This window comes from Mandrillus leucophaeus, unplaced genomic scaffold (assembly GCF_000951045.1).
Source record: "Mandrillus leucophaeus isolate KB7577 unplaced genomic scaffold, Mleu.le_1.0 Scaffold113, whole genome shotgun sequence".
In the NCBI taxonomy this organism is placed as follows: domain Eukaryota; kingdom Metazoa; phylum Chordata; class Mammalia; order Primates; family Cercopithecidae; genus Mandrillus; species Mandrillus leucophaeus.
Window position 1 is genome coordinate 5,377,532 of NW_012099543.1, and position 25,811 is coordinate 5,403,342.

Consider the following 25,811-nt stretch of genomic DNA (forward strand, 5'->3'; position numbering starts at 1 on the left):
ACACACACACACACACACACACACATACACAAAACAGTGTTTTGGTCGATGATTGACCACATATTTTATGGTGGTCCCATAAGATTATAATGGGGCTGAAAAATGTTTGTCATTTAGTGACATCATAACTGTTGGGATGTCATGGTGCAATGCATTACTCATATGTTTATGGTGATGCTGGTGTAAACAAACCTACTGTGCTGTCAGTTGTAGAAAAGTATAGCACATACAATTATGTACAGAATAATTGGTAATGATAATAAATGACTATATTACTGGTTTATGTATTTACTATACTATGCTTTTATCATTACCTTAGAGTATACTTCTACTTACCAAAAAAGTTAACTGTAAAACAGCCTCAGGTAGGTCCTTCAGGAGGTATTCCAGGAGGCATTGTTATAGGAGATGACCTCTCCATGTGTGTCATTGCCCCTGAAGACCTTTTACTGGGACAAGATGTGGGGGTGGAAGACAGTAATACTGATTATTCTGACCCTGTGTAGGCCTAGGGGAAAGAGAAGTGTAATTAACTTTCCACTTTCCATTCATGGGGCTCTACATAGTATGAGAAAAGCTCCCTGTGGCCAATCTTAACAAAACTGGGTTCCAGAATTATTGTTTTATCCCAACACATCATATTCTATACTACTGAGATTAATGGAAGAGAACAGGCGATTTTCTGTAAATAAGAAAAGCATGTATGGTTATAGTCTGAGGATTAAAGAAAGGTGAAAAGTATAGCAAATTAGAATTCTTGGTAATTTGAATGTTGTTGCTTTTTGAACAAAAGTTTTTTTTATCAGTCACCACTTGTCGCCTTTTAGTAGCTACACAAAAAAGTCGTTTATTTCATAAACATTCAAAATGTGAGAAACTTGAATCCTTTTGCCCATGCTGAATTCAGCGACTTAACACCAACACCCACTTTGAAAACTGAAAAAAGTTATGCATATTAATTACTTTCCTGGTAGAGAATGTGTCCTTCATTATGAATAAATACAACAGCTTTAATCATGGCAATAGCCAGACCAAAACAAATGGGTAAGCAGCTATTGTATTATGTATATGTGTATTTTAATTTCCAGGAAACTCTGGGTGCCCCTTTTTCCTCTGGGGACTTCTGGCATTGCTGGGCTTGGCTTTGGTTATATCACTGATCTTCAATATTTCCCACTACGTGGAAAAGCAACGACAAGGTAAGACATTTTGACAGATTTCACATGGTACCTGCTTGAATGGAGACTGTGGAGTCACTGGAAAACCTATGGAAGCAGACAATTTTATGAAATGTCATTCAACAGGATATTTTTATCTACAGAAAATCTATTTGCTAATTTTTCTCACCCAAAGGGTTCTCTTATTTAAGAATGCAATCATATTAGGAATGTGAAAAAATTATCCAATTTAGGAACTCTGCTTTAGGGTGTAGAGTGGGACGGGATTATCCTGGTAAATATGTTTTTCCTCCTCCAGTTGAAAAACCTATGAAATTGTAGTCTATGCTGGGGCAGCCATCAAGGTGCTCTCTGATACAAAATAAACAAAGGGAAGTCTAGCTCTTTGAGATTCCGTTCAAGCCAACTTAATCTTCTCAGGATCAGTCAGGCATTCTCAAGTGCAACACACAGGAGCGGGCTCAGAAGATGACTGGAAAAGGAATAGATTGAACCATGGGCTTGCTGTCAAACACTCCCAGCGTCTAGGAGAGGTCAAGAGTATCTGCCACTGTCAGCTTTGCTTTTTCAACATGCTGGGTATAAGTTTTAACCACGTGGCTTTCAATCTGCGTATGCCACAACTGAAATGGTCTAAAGTCCAGCAGATGGCACAGCCTTTGTATGCTGTAGGCATCCAATTCACGTCGAATATGCATGGATCCATGCTGAATCCATTACATGTTGAATACATATGGATGGATGGGAGAATGAAAGTTCAACTATTGCTGGAAGGTATCTTTTTTTTTTTTTTTTTGAGACAGCATTTTGCTGTGTCGCCCAGGCTGGAATGCAGTGGCTTGATTAACTCACTGCAGCCTCAAACTTCTGCGCTCAAACAATCCTCTTGCCTCAGCCTCTCAAGTAGCTAGAATTACAGGCATGCACAAACACATCCAGCTAATTTTCAGAATTTTTTTGTAGAGATGGGAGACTTACTGTGTTGCCCAGGCTGATCTCCTACTCTTGTTCTCAAGTCATCCTTCTGCCTTGGCCTCCCAAAACACTGAGATTACAGGTGTAAGCAACCACGCCCAGCCTGGAAGATGTGTAAATACCAAGAAACCCTCGGGGCAGGACATTTAAGTGGTAATAAAAGAAAAGAAAGAATAAATGCATTTCCTTTTAACAGAGGAAATGAAATAAAACTAAGTTAACAAAATTAACTTAGACACATGTGTCCAAGGAAAATTGCATGGAGCTAATTTAGAACAATGGTCAGATTGCAGCAAATGTCCTTACGTCATTTAGAAATATCTTAAGCATTGATAATACTAATATAAAAATATGAAGAAGGGATTATCATCATGCAGGTTTGAAAATAAGATAAGAGGTACTCGAAAATGGAGCGATCTAGCTGAAGCCACACATCTATTCAGTATCAAAATCAACGATAAGTGTCCAGTTTTTCTAATTCTCTGTCCCAAAAGGTTTCTACCAGCACATCCTATTTTGACATTGTTGACCAGTTGTCCTCAGCCAGAAACCCAACACTCTTTTTGGATCTCTGTTATATCAATTCTACGGCTAAGGTGAAATTTATGACAAGCAATCCTTTTTCATTAGCAATGCTTTCAGTAAGTCTTTTAAAAATCAAATATATTTTCAAATAAACATAAACTTTATAAGTCAGATGTGTAAATGACCCATCATCAAACATCTACAGTATCCCTCTTTTATAGATAAAAATGAGCTCAGAGTAGTACTTTGCTTTATATGTCAAAATGGCTATTTTAACTTCTTCATTAAGATATCTTATAAATCCAGATAATATTATAGTCTGAATTACAAAAAAATATGTGAATTGAGATCTACAGAGAGTAAATAATTTAAGGTGATAACCAAGACAAGAACAGTAACCTGAATTAGTACCTCACTCCTTCATTGATTCCATTGATAATCCTTTTAAGATTGCTGAGGGGCCAGGTAACAGGTAGACACTGACATGTTTACCTTGAGCTCACTTGTCTAACTTAAAAGTTATCTAGCAAATGTGACCTATTTACTTTCAACCTAAATAGTCAGTGTTTTCAGTCATATGATTGCATTGAATTATGGATGTTAAAAACCACTTTTTATCAACATCATCAAGATCACGACTGGTATAATTTCACTAATCTAGTACTTCCGCCCCAGAAGTATTCAGCTGTATTAGTCTTTTACAACTCATTGTAAATAGGTTTTACAATTCTCATTTTTGATAGTTTGTGCATTGGGATTTATTTACCCACATCCACACCTTTTTGCCTCCATGCAAACTCCTTTCTGTAGTTGCTTATTATGGTAAGTTGACCACTGCAGAAAGATGGTAGCCTTACTTTAAAAAGCAGCACCTTTGGTAGTTAAAAAAAACAGCGCCTGTAATCCTAGCACTTTGGGAGGTGGAGGTGGGTGGATCGCCTAAGGTCAGGAGTTCGAGACCATCCTGGCCAACATGGAGACACTCCATCTCTATGAAAATTACAAAAATTAGCTAGGCATAGTGGTGCACGCCTGTAATCCCAGCTGCTTGGGAGGCTGAGGCAGGAGAATTGCTTGAACCCAGGAGGCAGAGGTTGCAGTGAGCTGAAATAGAGCCACTGCACTCCAGCCTGGGCGACAGAGCGGGACTCTGTCAAAAAAAAAAAAAGAAAGGCAACACTGTTTCATCTTGCTATTTCAGGACAGATTTTTTTCTTTTCAATTGTGCAAACTTTTACTGCCCCAGGCATGCCATAAATGGCTGTATTACCTAAAAGTAGTGTAATGGGAAAGAACATTTTTAAGAAAACAGCAAACAATAAATTGCATTTATTGATGTATTTTTTAAATAAATTTTGCTTCTCTCAATTGTTTTTAATAGTATACCTTTGAAGTAGACCTGATGTAAATTATAACTCCGCCTTCAGTATTTAGCTGGGAGATCTTGTACAAGTAACATAATTTCTCTGAGTTTCAGTTTCCTTATCTACAAGATAAGGAAAATACCATCTAGACCCTAGGGTTCTTATAAGAATTACACACACACACACACACACACAAAAACACACACACACAAAATCTTTGCATAGCACTGGGGACTTAGTAGGTCAATCCTAGATCTGGTACAGCCCATCACCATACCTGGTGGCCCTGTTGCTTCCTTCCCTCTTTCCACAAATAAGTATTAAGGATCTACTATGGCTACATCTCATCCCATTTAATTTTTACATCTGTTATTTTGGTGAACATTGGTTTCTCTGGCTACTTTGCTGCTCCCACCATCCCTATGCCCCTCTAAGTCCTCTCCAGCTCCAACTTCACTTTCCTCATCTCTATATTATTTAACAAATCTGTACAATACCCTGAGCTTTAGCACTAACTGTTGTGGTCATGTAAGTCACATTCAGGCCATTTCAGAGAGTTTTCTGTAGGGTTTTATGGAATTGGTTCTAAACATTCGCTTATCACAAAACTTTTTATTTGAGCAGAATTTGCCCTCCTTAGGTGGAGCATACACTGGAACTTGCATTTTATTGGTGTGCAATTGATGTATTCATCAATGCTAAGAATGTCCTTTGTTCTTATCTCTCCTCCACCCTTTCTCTCTGCCCCAATTTCTCCTAACATCTTTTCCCAAGTATTAGTAATAGCTCTGCCATTCTTTTCATCCCATATGAACAAACAGAACTATCTTTGTTTCTAACCCAGAGATTTCAGATATATTTCAGAACTGCTCTGCAAACAGTTCAGTTCCTTCCCAGTCTTCCTGAAGACGCCTTCCTGCCTTATTTCTCTTGGACAAACAAACTATAATAAAAGAGATTCTATTGTATCAGGCAGCTTTTCTGCCACTTGGGCTGTGAATGCAATGCCCCTGTATCTGGCCTCACGTAACTTTTTACGTTTGTACCTTTGTGTTACTCTTTGTGGCTAAGAAACTTGCAAGATCTGACTCCACCTTGGTTAGTCAGTGAATAAGTTTTGCAGGTGTAATAAATAGCGTTCAAAAGAAAATCTCCATTTCAGCAACAATACAATATCTGCACATTCAATCAGATAGACCAGATAAGCCTCCCCTTGATGTTTTCTGTAGCAGCTGGGTAGAAGCTTTGAAATGGAGTTCTCTCATTCTCCCTGAAATAAATCCTTCATTTTTATGTGATTCTTTGTTCAAATCTGTTCTTCAGGAGGATTATATTTGTTTCTTTTTCTGATAGGAGTGCATTAACTTTTTGCTTCTTTAAATCCAAAAACTATTCTTTGTTCAACTCTTCCTCTCTGGTTTGGAAAGAAGGTTAAGCAAGCGTATGGTTTGGTCGTACATCAAAGTCCTATCAGTAGGAAATTATGGCATCTTCGCATTGAACACGCATCAGAGAAATTTTATTATGGAGTTTAAACTATGTGCTGTTGTCTATTCTTGTACATAGGAGGGTTAACACTCTAAGAGGAAATACATAAAAGCAAATATATTTGCATCGCACCCTCTCAACTACAAACCTGACCACAAGCGTTTGCATCTGAATCACCGGAGAGGATTATGAGAGCTCACCTAGTTCTTCCCACGCACGTCTTGCACACTTCATTGCTTTATAGCAAAGCATACACTTTTTTTATTTTGCTAAATGTCATTGAAATCACCAGGCAGCTTTTAAATTAAGTCATGCCACTTATTTTTAAATAAACTTTTGAGCCTTCATGACAGAGTGAACTTTTCAGGAGCCTGAGCTTGCTGGCTTTTATTCTTAGCTGTAACCTCTGAACTTTTTACTACTGCTCATGTAAAGAGATTATAACCTTCTTCTAGGAAGGACTGCAAAACAAAATTCCCCAAGTACTGATGGCTCAGCTGCAGATTATACATTTACATCCTAAGAGTAGCAGGGAATGGGGTGCTCTTGAACTTCTTAAATCCCATTTCAGGTGTTCCCTTTGTCCATTACTTGTTTTCTTTATTTTCCCCCCAAATTGGTTTAGTCCCTTTCCTTCCATCTAAACATCGCATTATAATGTTGTATCCTTTATATGGTTGCTTCTATTTCCATTTTCCCACACAGTTTTTTGCCTTACTTTTTTTTCTTTTTTTCCCCCTCCTGATAATACATTCAGCACATTACCATTCTATATAGTTTGTTTGTTTGTTTGTTTGTTTGTTTGTTTGTTTGTTTGAGACAGAATCTTGCCCTGTCGCCCAGGCTGGGGTGCAGTGGCACGATCTCAGCTCACTGCAACCTCTGCCTCCTGGATTCAAGCGATTCTCCTGCCTCAGCCTCCTGAGTAGCTGGGACTACAGGTGCACGACACCATGCCCAGCTAATTTTTTGTATTTTAGTAGCAATGGGGTTTCACCATGTTGGCCAGGATGGTCTCAATCCCCTGACCTCGTGATCTGCCCACCTCGGCCTCCCAAAGTGCTGGAATTACAGGCATGAGCCACCGCGCCCGGCCAGAGTTAGTTTTTATGTGTTACGCTAGCATTCTTTCTCAGCACCAGCGATCATACTTCAAGCACCTCCAACTGAAAAATCCACATTATCTTTTAAAAGTATTAGCCTGTTTGGGGAATTATTTTTACTCTATGCCTACTTTTTCCTATTCTTATTAAGCAATGACACTCTTCACTTTTGTTTTCAAATTTTTTGCTGATGTTTTCCCTTTTCTTTCAACTTAATGCTCAACTGGTGACTTTTCTTTTGTCAAAGGTGAGATTTTAGTAATTTCATTTCAAATCAAGCATTCCTTATAAATCTTTTAACTTTAAAATATCATACCATCTTAATAATACCAACCTGTTTTCAACTAACTCGTTCAATGAAACTTCCTGACTCAAATGAGTGCCATTAAATTCTGGCTTGTTATATAATATGTATTTAGAATGTATTTATAATATTAGTAACAAACTTTGTCATTAAAAATGTTTTTTACAGAAATTATTTCATTTACTTCTGACATATACTCTGTGATATAGGCATTATTGTCCCTACTTCATGGATAAATTGAGAACCAGAGTTTTAAAGTAATTTGCGTGTTGTCACAGGGCCAATGCATTCCAAAACTGGTACCAAATCCATGTCTTCTAATTCTTAACCCTGGATTTGTTCCATTATACATCAGGCTACCATTTGACTGAATTCTTACGCATCTACTTTAATTCCAGGCAAATCTGCAAAGTAATTAGTGGCCTGAGTGTAAACATTTTCTTCACATAGAAGAAAATCAACATATACTTTATGTCATGTCTTATTTATCAGTTTACAATTTCCTGGTCTATATTAACTCTTTTTTCTTTATATGCTTATTGATACTATTTACATTTCTCAGGATTTTTTATTTTGCCGAATTTGTGCCTATTATGCAACATGTTTTAGACCTCTCTAGGCTTCTCCCACCATTTGTGTGCACTCATATTCACAAGACTAATATGAAAGTAGTTGAAAATAACTGCATCTTTTACATGCAGTTCATGGTAGAACATTTCCTCTGGGCTAGAAGTATGTTTCCGGCATATTCCAAGTGGAATACATTCATCACTTTTGGTCCCATAGCAGCTTAGTGCATCTGCAAAATCTTCCCTCATTTAGTCCTTCACAGAGTTCTTCCAAACACATTGACATGTCCATTTCATCCTCCAATATGATTACTTTCATAAATTGTTCCACTAATGTTTCTTTAACAGTTAATAAACTCTGGAGAATAACTCCACTTTGTTACACATGCATTTAACTAAAATAAGTTTTGTAGTTGTTTGGTGACTTACTGAATTATTTGAAAATGTTATTGCTATTTCCTCACTAATACAGTGTTCTCATATGTTCAAGTTGAAAGACAATCATTTGGTCACTATTTTCTTGTGGTTATTGTCAGAGGGTTAGATAATAGTGGTCTTTATTTTTACATGAATAACTTTTTTGCAAGGTTTTGGTTTTTATTTAATGCCAGGTTGAAAAATAAGCCATTCAAATATAATAAACATTGTACTGTGTATGTGCATCTAGTTCAACAGCAAAGAAAATTTACTGATGAATGGATAATACAGAATTTTCTATAATATTGATCTTAAGATTGTACCTTGAATATCCCTTAATTTTTCTCAATAATTCATTATTAATCTATTCCCTTCCATTAAAAAAAATTCTTAAAACTATATTTGTTAAATAGCTTTTGAATTCTTATATTTAACCTAGAGGTAAAAATACTTTTATTTGGCTTTGAACTGCCTCATTCAAGGTTTAACAGTGAGTTGCTTACTGAGATTCATCACATAGGTTTTTTTTTTTTTTTTTGTATGTGTGGTTTTGTTGTCCTACAACACATCTCTGGTAAGTCTTGCCCTGGCAGACCAAAAATAACTTTTTTTTTTTCCTACTGTTCTACTGTTTTGCTTAATTTTAGAGCCTGTGTCCCAACTTTTTCCAGGTCTCTTCTTTCTAGGACACTCATTTCTCCTTGCCACTCCTTTGTACCATGTGGATGAAATGGCGTCATGATCAGAGCAACTTCCTTAATATCATTTTTATGTTGTTACTCATGCCAAGAAATGTTAAAAGTAGATATACAGATAGATGATACATAGATAGATAGATAGATAGATAGATAGATAGATAGATAGATAGATAGATAGATAGATAGATAGATAAAAGAAAAGTCTCCTATTGATTTTTTCATGTTTGGTAAGGAAGAAAAGCCTATTCAAACCACATGGGCAAAGATAAAAACTTACAAGAATGCAGAGGTGTTTCATGGAACCCAAAGGCAGAAAGTACAGCCATGCCCTGCAATGGACTGGAGCCACAAGGGAGGCAGGAAGGAAGGTTTCGGTTCTCTCTACTTAGTGTTTGCTGTGCATAAAACCGCCATGCATCCAGGCTGTACATTGTCTCCAAGCTGCACTGTTTCCATCCCAAATTACCAAGAACGTTCATCTGGTTTTTCTTCAAATCATATAAATCTTTCTGTCTTGGTAATTTGGTAAAAGGCACATCTGATTGGCCCAAGAGACCTTTAACCCTACTTCAATCAGAAGTGCCCTGAGAGCCTTGTTCAAATATATTAAGTGACATTGAGGCTAAGCTCCCCTCGGAACACACTTTAGAATATTTAACAAAGGTATGTCAACATTTCTTTTAACTTGTCTATTCTGAATATCTTTCAGATAAAATGTACAGCTACTCCAATGACCACATTCCCAGGTATGTTGTGATTGAGTCATGTATCATGATTCTCAACTAATAAGCGAAAGTAACAATGCTATATTGTTTAAAGATTTGGTTCATGGATATTGTACTTAGGTTAAAATAAAATGAAAAGTGAGTTTTAATTACTTTTACTTTCATCTAAAGATTAGAAGCTATAACATTATTATCTTTCCTAGTTATTTGCACACTGTGAGTCAACAAGAGAGCTGGTTGAAGGATAAAATGAGATTCTAACCTGGTAACTATAGAATTCTCATTAATTTCAGAGGCAGATATCCTAGATTATGATCCAGCTTAGATACAGAATTGTGCTACACTTCAAAATCCAGAGTAGAAAACAATCTGGCAACCTAATACAATTTATGATATGTATACATGGGCCAGGCATGGTGGTTCACGACTGTAATCCCAGCACTCTGGGAGGCCGAGGCAGGCATATCACGAGGTCAGGAGATGGAGACCATCCTGGCTAACATGGTGAAACCCCGTCTCTACAAAAAATACAAATATATATATAGGCGTGGTGGCACATGCCTGTAGTCCCAGCTACTCAGGAGGCTGAGGCAGGAGAATCACTTGAACCCAGGAGGCAGAGGTTGCAGTGAGCCGAGATGGCACCACTGCACTCCAGCTGGGTGACAGAGTGAGACTGTCTCAAGGGAAAAAAAAAAAAAAAAAAAAAAAGATGTGTATACACATAGATATATACAAAGATGCATAGCCCTATGCTGTTTGTAAAGTTAATGTCAATCAATAGGGAAATGTGATGAACAGATACTCTGAAAGAATATGCAGTTATAGATATAACTTATTCTCTTTAATAGTTAATGAGCTATGTGCAAAGAAATTTGTATAGTAGTATACATTTTTTTAAAAAGATGGCATAAATCATAGTAAAGAAATTTTACTTTTTTTGGATAGTATATTCTGACCTAGATATGTCAATATATTGGAGATTTCTGTTTTAGGAGTAAAAAAAAAAAATCTAAATAAAGAGAATTTCCTAGAGGGCTCTTCAAGACCTTTCTGAAATGGTAGACTGAAAGGTCTTTGAAAAACACAGAGCTTTCTCACTGGGTAGGATAAGATCATAAGCCTTTTTTGTCTCTTAAAGGTCTTTTTTTTTTTTAATTCTTTTTCCATGTGAAAATTTCTCCAGCAAGTATAAGATCTGGGCTTCAGGTACACCCCCTCACACACAAAATCTGCTTTTACGACTACTCTTAACATTGAATTCTTTAACATTAGATAATTTTCAAGTCATTAGTTTATATCAAGATTGATTTGCTTATCGCTCTTTTGGTTTCTTTTTACAACACATAATGATGAAAATCCTGTATAACCACACAGTAAATGCTAATCTCTTTGATGATCTATTTAATACTTGTAATTTGCAGGGCAATTAAGATGCAATGTGATAGAAAGTCTTGTGATTTGACTATTTAGCTAAATTAGGTTGGTGGTTTAGGAATTAGGATGGGAGGAATGAGGGAAAATTGGTAAAATACCTGCCTCAAAGCAATCAGGCTCTTAGCTGTAGGGCAAATGTAAAAAAGAAGCTTTTATAGCATTTATTCATTCAATAAATATTCACTCAACAAATAGGCACTGTGCTAGACAATTGCAAAGTAAGTTTGCTGATTACCAATCCCAAGGGAGGATGTAAAATAGCAAAGGGTCATTACTATGCCAACCACCAGGAATAGGGGTCTGAGCGCTTCAGCCCACTATGTCTTGGGTTGCACATTTACTACTTTGCCTGAGCCTGGCGAGACAAAACACACAATCAGTTACATAAAGTGAGCTTATTACTTACCGATACTCAGCAAAGGACAACCAAAGTCTAAGATACATTAGGAGCTAGTTCCCCAAGATTCAGAAAAGTTGCCCAAGGTGGATGGAAACTCATCTTCCTGTTCCCCACCTGCACTGCAACTGAAGGACCCCAGAAAGCAGCCCACCTTTGGGTTTATCCCTAAGGGGCAACATGATATGCTGGACTAAAGCACTGAAGGATATCCTGTTTCTATGAGAAGACTAGAATAGAACCTAGGCTGTTCCAGCCGATTCTTCTTTATCTCTGAAGATTGCATTTCCAGCACATTCTCCAGTTATTTTTAAAAATTAGAAGTGAGAAAGGAAGGGCCAGTTTGATGTAAAGTCACTCAGATAACTGTCCTGCAACAACAAAGATACAAAGATGGAAAGGCATGAATCTTTTCCTTAAGGATTTATAAAATAGTCTATTGTCTATTGTAACAAATCTCCAGTTAGGCAAAATTTGAATATGCAATGCAAATTTTTTCTATATAAAAGGGTTGACATTTTAATTCACAAGTTTATGTATATACTTTATATTTTGTCTATTTCTCTTGATTATGTGGTTTGGGAACCAAAATCACTTTTGTAAAGGGACATGGAAGCTCCACAAACAAATCAATAAGCAAACTAAAAACTATCTCAATCCATTAAATGTTAAAACGGGGCAAGTGAAAATAAGGTCTATGTTTCTTAGGTGGGGCTTGCATTACTGATGTCTCTTCAGTTCCAACATCGTTTGTGGCCACAGAGGAAGGAAATAAACTTCCATCGCACTGAGTTCTCTCCCTACTCCTGTTCAATACTGGCTTATGTTGGAAGGGAAAGGAATTGCTTCTCTCATTGTATTTCTCTGTTTCCCCATTCCCTGCCCTTCCTGCAATAGTAGGTCAGAAACATGATCACTTTAAGGAGACCGTAGCGTTTAAATCAAGCAGAAAGTCAAATACACACTTTCTGCTATTTATCCTTGGGTCACTTTCTTTCTCATTTAAAACATAATTCTTGTCTTTTGGTTTGTGTTGGAAGGATAACACTGTGAGACTATCATGGGTCTGAGATCCAGGCAATTCTGGATTTTAAACAGACTTGCAATTAGTGGATTCGCAGTCTTGGGGGAAATGAGCATTGGTGAAATTTGGTTTTATCATTTGAAGAATAAGGTTTGTAATATAATACTTTATTTATGGAGCGTAGTTGACTAAAAAGCTGCCGCTTTATTGAATAAAAATTAATGTCCCTGAAAATTCCCGCCCACTTGCAGTATGTTCACACCCTAATTCAAGAAAGCAGGTCAGGTTCACAATTACATTAAGCTTATCATGACTCCTCAGTTTTCAGGGTCTCTCTCAAAAAGCTTAGGACACATTTCCAACAGCTTTTCATGAACTGCTTCTGGGGGACACTGGAGGTGCTTTTACCATAAAACATTAATTCAGCTCAGCTACTCTTCTACTTTCAGGTGACTTCTTGAATTTCTGGAGCTCTGCAGGGTGGGGATCTTCTGTATTTCCCTTCTTTGCTAACTATGCTACCTAAATATAACTAGTCTCATCTGTCCTCTTGACCTGTTCTCAAGGTTGAGAATCCTGATGACAACAGAACTCTTGGGCGCCTTTCCCTGACATCTCAGACGTCCAAGTGGCTATGCAGTTGAGGCCTTCACTAGACCCAGAAGACGTGTCTCTATGTCTTCCAGCCTCCTGTTTGTTTCAATGCACAAATAATCATACCCCAAGCCCCAACCCTGTATAACTACAAGAAGTCTGGTCCCTTTCCTAAGTAATTCTGAGAATCTCGGGGTTCCCCAAACCTTATTCTTGGCTGCCCCCTTGTCACCTCTAGCTCCGTCACTGCTCTCGGATTCTCTGTCATTTTAGAAATCATCATGCTGGCAGTTCTTTCCAGTATCTTTTCTGCCAAACTTTGGCAAAAGACCCTTCTTTTGAAGTGCTCTAAAGCACTGGGAATGTGAGCTCATTGTGCTTAACAGACTTTATAAAGAAATACGCATATTAGAGAGGCACTTGAACACTAATCAACAGAATGAGAATTTAGTGTTGGATATCATGGCTGTGAGCAACCATTAACCATCACTTCAGAGACAACACTGCTGGATTCGCTTCTCAGCCTCAGTCACACGAAATAGTGCTAGGGTTTACACTCTTCCTCTGGATCAGGGTTCTCTATTTGGTGCCCTCCTACACCAAGTTCAAGACATCTACACCCATATCACAGCCCATGCGAGAGAAAGCAAAAATGTAATAAGCATATATGCATCACTCTGCCAACGTTTCCTTTTTTCTTCTGCATTGTTACTTTTTCTGTCCCTTTTGTATCATTCCTACCAATATATAAACAGACTGTATTGTTTATACATTTAAAAAACCAGCCATCTCCTTGAAACTAGATTGTGTGGTAGCTCATGCCTGTAATCTCAGCACTTTGGGAGGCTGAGGCGGGCAGATCATGAGGTCAAGAGATTGAGACCATCCTGGCCAACATAGTGAAACTCTGTCTCTACTAAAAATACAAAAATTTGCTGGGCATGGTGTCATGCGCCTGTAGTCCCAGCTACTCAGGAGAATCACTTGAACCCGGGAGGCGGAGGTTGCAGTGATCCAAGATCACACCACTGCACTCCAGCCTGGGCGACAGAGCAAGACTCCATCTAAAAAAAAAAAAACGAACAAACAAAAAACAGAAAAAAACCTAGATTGTCTTACAACTACCTCTTCACTGCTCTTTTCTCTTTTACAAGAAAACTTGAAAGTTCCCTCTATATTCTCTCCATATTTGCTGGCTTTTCTTCCTCTTCTTTCTTGAACCTACTGTATGCCATAGGTCCTCACTAATACACCGGCTCTGCTCTTGCCAAGGTTACCATGATCAAATCTCGGTTTCAGCTTGCTGAGTCCCTCTGCAGCATTTGACACCCTGACACTCTCTACTTGAAACACCTGATTCTCTGGGCTCTGAGCCACCTCCCTCTTTGGTTTTCCTCTTCTCTTACCAGCAGCCCCTTCTCCTTTGCTGGTTTCTGAATCTTGAACATCAGAGTGCCCAGGGCCTCATTCCATAAATAATGTCATCCTCTCTCATGGCTTTAAACATTTACATGCTTTCAGGGCCCAAGCTTACATCTTCGCCTATTCAGAGTAACAACTATGAAGCAAATCAGGTTAGCAATTACCAAAACCAACTTCTGATATATCCCGAAGCTTGTCCTTTCCCATATCTGGCAACTTCTCAGACCCTTAAAATAGATTTATTTAATTTTGTGAAAAAGTCTTTCAATTTTATTTGGATGTTGGAATCCTGCATTTGTATTCTAGAACTTGGGAGCTGAAAAGAACAATAGAGATCAACTAGTTTAATATTCTCATTTTTTAAGTAAGACAATCTAAACTTAGAGAATTTAAGTCCAAGGTGATCAGGTAAAAGTAGTGATTTTTTTTTTTTTTTTTTTTGAGACAGAGTCTCGCACTGACTCCCAGGTTGGAGTGCAGTGGCGCAGCATCGGCTCACTGCAATCTCTGCCTCCTGGGTTCACGCCAGATTTTTTTAAAATTTGAATTTAGTTATTTAAATGGACTTGGATCGCAAACTACTTGAGGAATTTTATGAAAGACCTAATAAATAATAAATATAAATATAAAATGTAAAAAATAGGAACTAGAAAAAATATAAATGAAAGCACAGAGTCTGGACCATAGTAATAGATACAATTAATGTATTTTTCTTAATTTTGGAGTGTCAGTAAATGTACTTATTGGTTAGAGAATTATTTCAGGCATGTTCAGAACAATGGAGAGTCTGATCTGGCTGAAAACTCAGAGGCACACTAGCCTCTCAGATATGAGTTCAATTATTAATTTATTGTTAAAAGTAATTAATCATCCACATAAAACACTGCCACACATTTGCTCCTGAGGTTTATTACACATTTACAACAGGCTGGAGCTATTTGGCATTGCCAAGAATATATTTTTTAATTTGTTTGTTAGGCAGTTGCTCCTGAATAATAGTTTATTTGAGATGATTAATCATTTGAGATGGGCCTGTAGACACAGGACACTGCATTATAAATCATATCTTATTTTCATTCATGGGAGTAAAACAATATTCATTTTCTGGACATGATTTATCATTTGCAAGTTGTATCTGCTATCCATGTGGGCTAGGAAAATGGATGGATTGTCTTATTAAAAATTCTTCACCTTTTGCTATTATATTCTTGGCATGGAGAAAACTCATGAGCAGGGACTACTTGATATCCAAATATTAAGCTGTATTGAATTACTGGACGGAAAAAAGGTTACAGATGAGTTGCTTTGTTATCAGATGAGTGAAGTGTATGCCCATGTCTGAGCTTTTCAAGCCATTTCATACAGGTATCATTTGAACTGTTACTATTTTTTACTACCTACTTACTATTTACATATACTCTGTCTTTTTTTCAGTAGTATGGGGAGTAATACAGCTGTTATGCCTTGAGATAAGAGTCCTTTTGTTTTTCTTTTGATGAAATTCCCTCCAGCTTTCAGTGACATGTAATCTCAAAGTTAAAGCAGTTGGTACTATTTTATGAAATGCCACTCTCACCACCTGATAAGTTCCTCAGTTTCCAGACTGCCATTGTGAAATCTGGTCACTAGGGCCATCATCAATGGTAGTATGACATTGGTAGAATGAGTCTGGTGACAATGGTAGGATGTATACTGTAATTCTAATAGCATTACTCACGTGAGGCTGGAAGGAACTTTAATTAGCTAACAAGAGCAAATAGCTGTGTATTCTTGTCATTTCTCTTGACTTGGGGGTGGGGGAGACATAAAACTGTGGTCCCTGTATAGTATCTAGACTGTTTCCCTAGAGCCTTTGAATTGTATCACCCTCTGAATAACTTCCTCATGATGTGGACTGAGCACAGGGTTTTATGACTAAACTTGCTGTACAATCCTAGCACTTCCAGTTACTGTGTATCTGTGGACAATGTCATTAACCTCTATGAGTTGCAAATACCTTATATGCACAATAGGGATAAAAATATGCATCTCATATTATTGTCCTGAGGGTTGAATGAGCACTTGCATAGAGAAAAGTTTCATAATTGGTAGTTATTGCTGACAGTTGAGATAAGCCTAGGGAAAGTAAATTAATTTATGTGAATCTCAGGATTCTCCTGTGTAAAGCAGGGAAGAATACTACTACTTTTGGAGAATTTTCTTTGTGAGCTTTTGATATAATGTATGTAAAACACCTAACTCAGCATCTGGACATAATAGGTGATCAATCATTTTATTGCATCTGCTAACCTCAGTCTGTAATACTCAGAAAACATGGTTTTAAGAGACTGTTTGGACTGATATTCTGGGTGAGTAAAGAGGCAGTACACTGTACAATAAAGAGCATGGATTACCTGGGTTCTAATTCCAGTTCTGCTACTTATTAGTCTCGTAATCTTGAACAAGTGATATAACCTCTCTGTGCCTCAGATTTCTTATCTACCTAAGGGGGATGATATAGTACCTATGTTGGAATTGAGAGAATTAAATCAACAAACATATGAAATATACTCGATGTAGCATCTAATATACAGTTACTATTGAATAAGTATTTGCTATCATTATTCCCTGTAAGAAGGTCCAAAAACCAACTTTTTAAATTTACACGAAACACACATACACATACATACATGCAGGCATGTGTTCACTCACTTGCACAGGAACACACCTACTGTGGTTGGCTGGAGGTAACCAAGAATAGGCAATAGTTCACTTAATATTGAATTTAGCTGAGAAATCAGTTATGAATTATGTGAAAAGTAGAATCTAATAAGGTAAATTATTTTTCCTTGTTATAGGGATGATGAGTATTATATTGAAGATGCACCAATTTATGGTAACTTAGATGATATGATTTCAGGTAAGTTTTCCATAAATTAAATTTATAAATAAATCAAGTAAATCACACTTAGTTTCACAAAATAATTTAAGTGGCACTTTAAAAAAATCACAATCACACTTAGCTATCCCAGTGGTAACCATCAATTCAAGTACTTTTAGTATACTAATTAGGCTATGTTTCCAAAGCTGCATATTGTAAGCTGGATTACAATAGCCACTCTAAATCAACATCCTGTTTTTCTACATTCTCTTCATTTCACTCTACTAGTAATGAGAATACAGGAAGACTCTATTACCATGAATTTCGACACACACTGAATTCTATGAAATAAAGCTATTTCTAGGACAGAAAGTTGTCCACAGAAACAATGCTTTGTGCTCAGTATACAAAAGCAAATGTATAGTGAATAGCATGGAACAATGAACAGTTTCCTTGGTTTCTCATATTTTAAATAGAGAATGTAGGGCTGGATTGATGGAAGGTGGGAGAAAGAAGAACCAAATTGTTGCTGAGTGATTTATATATTTATTTTGTTTATATGTAATAAGTGCTCTTGAATTCCCTTATCACTTGTATCATCCCAGACACCTAAAAATAAAACATCCCTACATTTCTCAAAACAGATAACCTTGGTCTGATCTTAGAGTTCTGATGATAGAAGCTACCAGCCTTTCCCTGCAAGTACTCATTCAGTACATCAGAGGAGACTTAGGGGTTAAATCCTATTGAACTCCAAGTTTTGAACACAGAGACATCCAGTAATGTACAAAATTTATCTAAAAGTCTATATATTCAAGCACTATGGAATCATCCTAAAGTTAGAAATGTGGGAATTCTCTTTTGTATGATTCAAGAATTTATTTTTATCTTTCCTTTCATTGTAGAGTGTCCTCTAGTGCTCTAAGGAATCAAAAATTATTTTTTGGAAATACAATATTAAAAATAATTTGTCCCCATTTCACTTTGGAGAATCATGTTGGCCACCTGTAATATTTGACTACTCGAATTCTTATGTATTCTGATGACTCTAAACCCATCATACTTGTTACTTCCATACTTAAGTGAGCCCAGGTGCCACTTGCACACATTCTGCTTTAGCAGGTCCAGGCTAAGGCTTAGAGATCTGCTACTTAACATCCCAGGTGATTCTGATGCAGATTTTCGATGGACCATGATTTGAGAAACACCACTCTACATACCCTTTCTCTGTGTTGCTTTTCAGAAAGAGCTCAATGATTATTAAGTTGCTTTTATTATAGTAAATATATCTTTTTCTCTCTGAGGGTCAAACTGGCACAATCCACATTTCTGCCAGGTTACTGGTCATTCAATGAGTCACTACTTCACTTTCTTCTTCCTTTTAAATGGACATATCTGGGGGAAGAAAGGTATGGATGATTCATCCTGCAGGATGAAGTGAGTACAGATCTGCTGGCTGCTGAACACTGTACAAAAGCCCCAAATACTAAGGACAAGCATTGTGCCGTCCCAGACCCTTAGGCAGTCTGACTGAGATGTCCTGTCACTGATTGATGGGACAAAAGTCATAATATAAACCTTCTTTTTCAAAATGAGGATGTTGGACTTGAAACGTCCCTGAGTAAAACTCCTTACTCAAGGAACAAATTTCAAAATTGTAATCACTGATGTATGTGCAGTGTGCTTTGTGGCACCATGCACCATTTGCAGTCTATCTTAAATAGAGAGTACAGGCAATCCTTTAACTTGTGAGATCTCTATAACATTTAAATGGTAGTTTAAGACTGTCAAGTCCTGCAATGGTACAAGAAAATTCATATGATCTAGTTCTTATGCCAAGGATTTATTTTTATCTTACTAACCCTGTAGCTCAAGAGACTTCACTGCTTAATCTGCAGGTAACAGTTTGGGCTTCCTTCTTTGTATCTCCACCAAAAACACTAGTTAAGTAATTCTTGGGCAGTTTATATTTACAGTCAAATGTTGTTTAGATCATGTATTTTTATTCATACTAGTATTTTTAAATTTTCTATCATGAGTCACAATCTTTTTAATCGCCAAGAACCAATGGATGAAAATTGCTATGAACAAATGAAAGCCCGACCAGAGAAATCTGTAAATGAAAGGCACGAAGCCACCCCATCTGCACAGGTGAGTTTTGTTTTCTGTTTCCATATTTGCACATTTCAAGAGCATAAGAGTAGTACATTATGATACACATCTGAAATAGCCTGTTAGAAATTTTACAATCAATTGGGTATCAAGTTCTGGGAACTGACTCTAACTCAGAGTCATGTAAACAGAACTCAAACCATATTCCAAGAGTCAAAATTGTACACAATCACAAAGGCAATAGATTTTAAAATTGTACACAATCACAAAGGCAATCTATTAAGCTTTTTCTTTCTGATTGAAAATTTTGTGTGTATCACAGAGATCATATAATACAGAAGTTGACACATGGATAATGCTCACAAGACCTAAATGTCAGAAATTCAAAAGACAGAGCTGGGGTAGGGAGAGGGAGACCTTTAGTTATAAGATAAATTAGCTAGATACAAAACATCATATCCCTATTTTAAAAGGCAAATGACTTTCAATTTTAATGCAAGTCCTATGTCTGTGGTCTTACGGCAAGAGATTGCAAAATATACACACAGTTTATGTGGAGGTAGGCAGGACAAAAATATAAAGAGAAACATAAAAAAACAGGAAGAAATGGCTAGTTTCTCTTTTTCCTACCACAATTTGTTCAACCTCTTCAGTTTTAGTTCTAACTTTATTAAAAGCCATTAGAAATTTTTAGCCTACATGCTCTTGAAATGCTGCACATTTCAATTAAAATAGTCTTTCTTCTCCTCTCAGATCCTGTCTTGTTACTGCCTAGACATAGTAATAGAACCAGCATTTCCTAAGCAATTTTTATGTGTTGGTCTTGTATTATGTGCTTTATGTGCATTATCTCCTTAGATTCCTATGAGGGAGGCAACATTATCATTCCCATTTTACAAATGCTCACAAAGGATGAAAACTTGCCCTAGAACACTTAGGTACTAAGTAAGTAGACAGAATCCAAACTTAGTCCTATCTTACAGAACATTCTCTTCCCTAAAATGACTCACATCTTGAAAATTTCCCAGTGAAGTAGAAGTTTGCTCTTTTTCTTCAGATAAATCCCCTAATAAATCAGATTTTTTAACTTTTTTTCTTTTTTTTTTTTTTTTTTGAGACAGAGTTTTCTCTTTATTGCCCAGGCTGGAGTGTAATGGCACTATCTCAGCTCACTGCACCTCTGCCTCCCAGGTTCAAGAGATTCTCCTGCCTTAGCCTCCCAAGTAGCTGGGATTACAGGTGCCTGCCACCATGCCCAGCTAATTTTTGTACTTTTAGTAGAGACAGGGTTTTACCATGTTGGTCAGGCTGGTCGCAAATTCCTGACCCCAGTGATCCACCTGCCTCGGCCTCCCAAAGTGCTGGGATTACCAGCGTGAGCCACCGCACCCGGCCGAATACTTTTTAACTAAGAAACCAAGATGTAGTAGGGTTTGGGAAAAATATAGTCACCAAATCTGTCATCTAATGTTTAGTTAATTATAAAATATAGTTTAGATAAACATATGGAAAACCTGCATGATATAATATGATTTGCTAAATCCATGATAATAAAAAGAAAACCTCTCAAATAAGGTTAAAATACACTATATTATCTGAAGTTTAGAGATTCACAGCACTTTAGTTACAAAAGTATTGAGAATTCCGAATAGAAGTTACTATTTCATACACGTGAATTGTACAGGTAGCTTTATTTGAGCTGCATCTGGCTTTCACTTAAGTGAAAATTACGCAAAGCCTTAAAATGTCTTTAAAGTCTGATCTTTTATAAATTATGTATTTAAAGGTATTTCCAAGAAAATTACTCTTTTCTATTATACTATTCTCATAAATTTAGTTTCACAAATTAGAGGTAATCTCTTTTTATTTGCTCAATTTCATTTCACTACAGTGATTATTATCATAAAAAAACACTACCCAGTTTGCTACTACAATACTTACTTTGTTACTTTGGTCAAAATCTAGGATATTATGCATAAAGCTTGATAGACAAAGTGTTTCTTCATTGGAAAAACTGTAAATAGGCTCCTTGGCCTTTGAAAATGATGTGTACAGTTCAGAAATTGTAATTTTAGTATCTCAGTCTTCTATTAACTAGGAAGAGTTAATCAGAAAGCCTAGTAATAAAGTTAGTTCACAAGAGTTCCCAAATCCTAAAGCATTTGAAAAACACAAGTGTGAGCTTGCTCCTCTTCTCTTCATGTCCAAATCTCTAATCAATCTTTTCTTCCTCCAGAGGCATCCTCTCCCCTTCCAAAGCCAATGCTCTTATTCATGATCTCGACCCTTTCTCCTAATTATTTCAGGATCTTGTACTTTCAATTATTTTTCTCTAGTTTCCATTTTTTAAATGAATCATTACTGTTTGCCTACCAATATGTGAAAATCCTTCCAATATTTAAAAAAAAAACCTTACTTGAACTGTTCTTCCTTCTAATTTTTAAACTGATTCTTAGCTTCTTCCTCTATTGTTTTGATTTCTTTTGATAGATACACATTCATTTACCCTGGCTATGTGTTTTCCACCCATATACTTAACTAACACTGCAATGTGGAAGTCTCCAGTGACTATTAAACGTACAATTTGTTTTCCTTTCTTAGGACTCACATTCTTTAACTCTGTAGCACTTGATAAAGTTGACCAAGTGTTGACCACACATGCATTGTTTGGAATGCTTTCACTTATGAAAAGAAAACAGGTTGAGATTAAATTAGAAATAACTTGACGACAGTATATGGCAATGGGAAGAAAATAGAGCATGGATCCAGTTAGGCAGCTATTACAATTTTTCCAGAAATGAGGATTTTAAGAATAAAAAGCTAGACAAAAAATGACAACAAAAAAATCACACGGCCTGGCGCGGTGACTCACACCTGTAATCCCAGCACTTTGGCGGCAGATCATCTGAGGTCAAGTGTTCGAGACCAGCCTGACCAACATGGTGAAACTCCGTCTCTACTAAAAATACAAAAATTAGCCGGGTGTGGTGGTGGGCACCTGTAATCCCAGCTACTCGGGAGGCTGAGGCAGAAGAATTGCTTGAACCTGGGAGGCAGAAGTTGCAGTGAGCCGAGATCGCACCACTACACTCCAGCCTGAGCAACAAGAGCGAAACTCCATCTCAAAGAACATGCACACACACAACACACACACATACAAAGCAGGGGGTATAAATAGAACCATTTTTTCTATCTGGCAGAGAATATAAAACATTTCACTCTTAGCATGAAAACAAGTGCCAATGGGGAGATGTTTACTTATGCAATAGAAATGTTGTTAATCCGAATGTTATTTCTTCACTCTATCCCTGCAAATCAATACAATTTTGGCCTAGTCTTAAAGAGTAATGCTTAATACATAAATCTGTGTTTTGTTCAATGGCTGTCTTAAAGTTTTAGTCTACAACTTTTCATAATTACAATGCTACCTTACTTTTGGACAGTAGTTATAGCTTCCATATACATTATCTCTATGTACTAACCATAACCACACTATGATGATTTGCATTTTCTAGGCAAGAAAATTGAGGCTCAGAATAGTTTTTAAAACCTGACCAAGATCCCATGATCAGTGTATGGCAGAGCTGGGATTCAGCTGTAGTCTTTCCAATGCCAAATTCAAGGTCTCGCCTTTGGTATGTTGCTTCCCCTAGATAGCCTAGTTTCCTGTCTTTCTTTAGTATTCACCCAGGTCTAGTCCAGAGAAGCCCATTGGGCCCTCTTGGATGTGAATGGATATCTCCAAGACCAACCCAAATGAGTTCAAAAGGGAGCTGGGGAAGCCAGATAAGAAAATAATAGGGAAAGATAAGAAATTTAGTTATTTGCCAGATATCCATCATGTAAGTGAATATTGTTATCTTTATACTTCTGAATCTTAAAAATGTAGAAAGATTGGGGACTTTTATGTACCATTAAATGACCAATTGTTAGGTACTTGTAAAGTAGACCTTGTGATTTGGTAAACTCCTTCCTATCATGCTTATTCCTACTTTAATAAACTGGACTATTGTTACTTGGTAAGAGCAACACAGAGCCAGAACTACCTTAGGTGGAGGTGGAGGTAGAGGCAGGTAAGAATCAACCTAAAATGGTCATGTACAGTTAGAGTATAAGACAGAAATAAAAATCTAGGAAAAAGTTTCATCTAAGCACTTTTTCAACTCAATATGTTGGCTGACTATAGTTTTCTGTTCTGTTTGTTTTTGTTTTTGTTTTTCGTACTGACAAATTTGGCAAAACAAGGTAGGTGAGGCCTAGAAAACAAGTTACTTGGTTTTCATTCACCATAGAAATTTCCAGAAGTCAAGCTAAAGACCAGGCTAACAATGAAAAATTAACATCCCTTTCTTTTAGGCAACCAATGAAACACAGATGTGCTACGCCTCACTTGATCACAGCATTAAGGGGAAGCGCAGAAAGCCCAGAAAACAGAATTCTCATTTCTCAGACAAGGATGGACATGAGCAACTACATGCAATAGATGCCAGCGTTTCTAAGACCACCTTAGTAGACAGTTTCTCCCCAGAAAGTCAGGCAGTAGAGGAAAACATTCATGATGATCCCATCAGACTGTTTGGATTGATCCGTGCTAAGAGAGAACCTATAAACTAGCTGGGCCATGATCTAGCTCAATGATTTGGCTCCTATTGAAGATGGTTGCTAAGAAAACAAGATCCTCAGAGGACACAGAAGGACTTGGCGGCAGGGTGATGACCTGATCATTTGTTGATGGGATGGTGGCTTACTTCTTATTCAGAGCTTACACTTATGCATGCCAAACGTAATGCTGTGAAAATCAGTATTTCAAATAACTTTAAAAATGCTTTACTACTAAAATGTAAAAAATTAATGTGCTCACCTCGGCAGTACATATACTAAAACTTAATAAAACCCAACTTGAAAATTGAGCCTGATAACAAAATTACAAATTCACAATACCTAATACTTAGGGAAATTTTTAAAAAATTTAAGCATGAATGTATTCTGGAACAAGTTAGAATAAAAATAAAAGCCAATCAGTTTTGTTTTAATTCTCCTTTCTCACCAATGGGCAATAGCCCATAATTGAAATAAATTTCTAATTAAAAGGTATAGGAGACATTAAAATGCATTACTAAGAGTAGTAATATAATTTTCTTACAAAGTATTTTTCTCAAAGATAGCTTTACCGTTTTGAAAATTGTCAAATTAATGCATGCTCCTTACAACAACAAACAAATATCAAAAAGAGTTTAGGAATTCTACTAGCCAGAGATAATCACTTGGAGAAACTTTCTATATATCCTTCTAAATATTTTTCTGGGCATGCTTATGTATGTATATCAGATGTTTCTCTTTTTGTTTTAACCAAAAATGTGGTTTCTTTTGTACACATTACTTAAACTTTCTTTTCACTCAACAATATATTGTGGATTTATTTTCACTGTTGTATTTAATGATATATAAATACACTTATATATCATAATTTTAATGTCTGCATAGCACCCCACTGATAACCAAATCAGAGTTTAAATAATTTTAATGACTTTTTAAAAACAATTTATTGATACAAAAAGCAAGGTTGAGATGACAATGTTTCTTTCAGTAATTAAAAAATACTGCTTCACTGTCTTTTCACTTTGTTTCTGATGAAACATCTACTTTAATACTTGTCTTTGTCCTTACGTATGATATACGTTATTTTTCTGATTGTTAAGATTTTCCTTATTACTGGTTCTAATTTGATTATTATGTGCCAAGGTATGGTTATTTTTCAAGTGTCTTGTGTTTGGAATTTGCTGAGCTTCTTAGATATATGTATTTATAGATTTCATCAAATTTGGGGGGGAAATGACCAATATTTTTTTTTCTGTGACCCTCCTCATTTTCAAGTTTTTCAATTACTTGCAAATGGTCCCACATTTTACTTATCTGTTTATTTTATTTCATTCTTTTTTGTATTTCGTTTTGGATAGTTTTTCTTGCTACATCTTCAAGTTTATGAATCTTTTCTTCTAAATGATCTAATCTGCCATAATCCTACACAGGACTTTTTAATCTCAGATAACTTAGTTTTTCTTTCTATAAATTTAGTTTAGGTCTTTTGTCCCCCATCTTTCATGTCTCTATCTAACATACTTAATCTCTCATCTAACATCTTCAACCTATGGATACAGCTGTAACAACTGTTTTAATGCTTTTTAAAATCTGCTAATTTTATTATCTGTCATTCTGAGTGAGTTTCAAGTGATTTATTTTTCTCATTGTGGATTACATTTTTCTGCCTGTTTAAATGCCTGATGATTTTTGATTGGACAGAAAATACTGTACGTTTTCCTTTATTTGGCGATGCACATTTTTGCATTCTTATAAATGTTTTTGAGCTATGTAACTGAAAACTAACTTGGTAGTTTGTTTTCAGTTACATAGCTAACTGAAAACTATCAAGTTACTTGAACACAATTTGATCATTTAGAATCTTGCTTTTAAATTTTGTTAGATTAAGCCAGAGCAGCTTTTAGACTAAGTTAAATTTAGTTTATTACTGAGAAAAGATCCTCGTTAGTACTTAGTGCAACTGTTCATGAGTTACGAGGTTTTCCACTTCGGCTGTTGAAAACCGACACTATTCCCAGCC

At 36.5% G+C, this 25,811-nt stretch overlaps 1 protein-coding gene across 2 annotated transcripts in view; it reads left to right on the forward strand.

Moving 5' to 3' along the window:
• Window positions 1-24,801, forward strand: part of LOC105550522 (T-cell receptor-associated transmembrane adapter 1) — a 31,676-nt gene extending 6,875 nt beyond the window's left edge. The window contains exons 2-6 of one of the 2 annotated variants that reach the window (XM_011995466.1): window positions 1,089-1,199; window positions 9,331-9,367; window positions 17,058-17,119; window positions 19,143-19,231; window positions 23,549-24,801. In XM_011995466.1, coding sequence (XP_011850856.1) covers window positions 1,089-1,199; window positions 9,331-9,367; window positions 17,058-17,119; window positions 19,143-19,231; window positions 23,549-23,806 — 557 coding nt within the window. In that variant the 3' untranslated portion in view covers window positions 23,807-24,801. The remainder of the gene's footprint in view (window positions 1-1,088; window positions 1,200-9,330; window positions 9,368-17,057; window positions 17,120-19,142; window positions 19,232-23,548) is intronic. The other variant, XM_011995474.1, reaches the window with a different exon arrangement.
• Window positions 24,802-25,811: the final 1,010 nt, after the last annotated feature.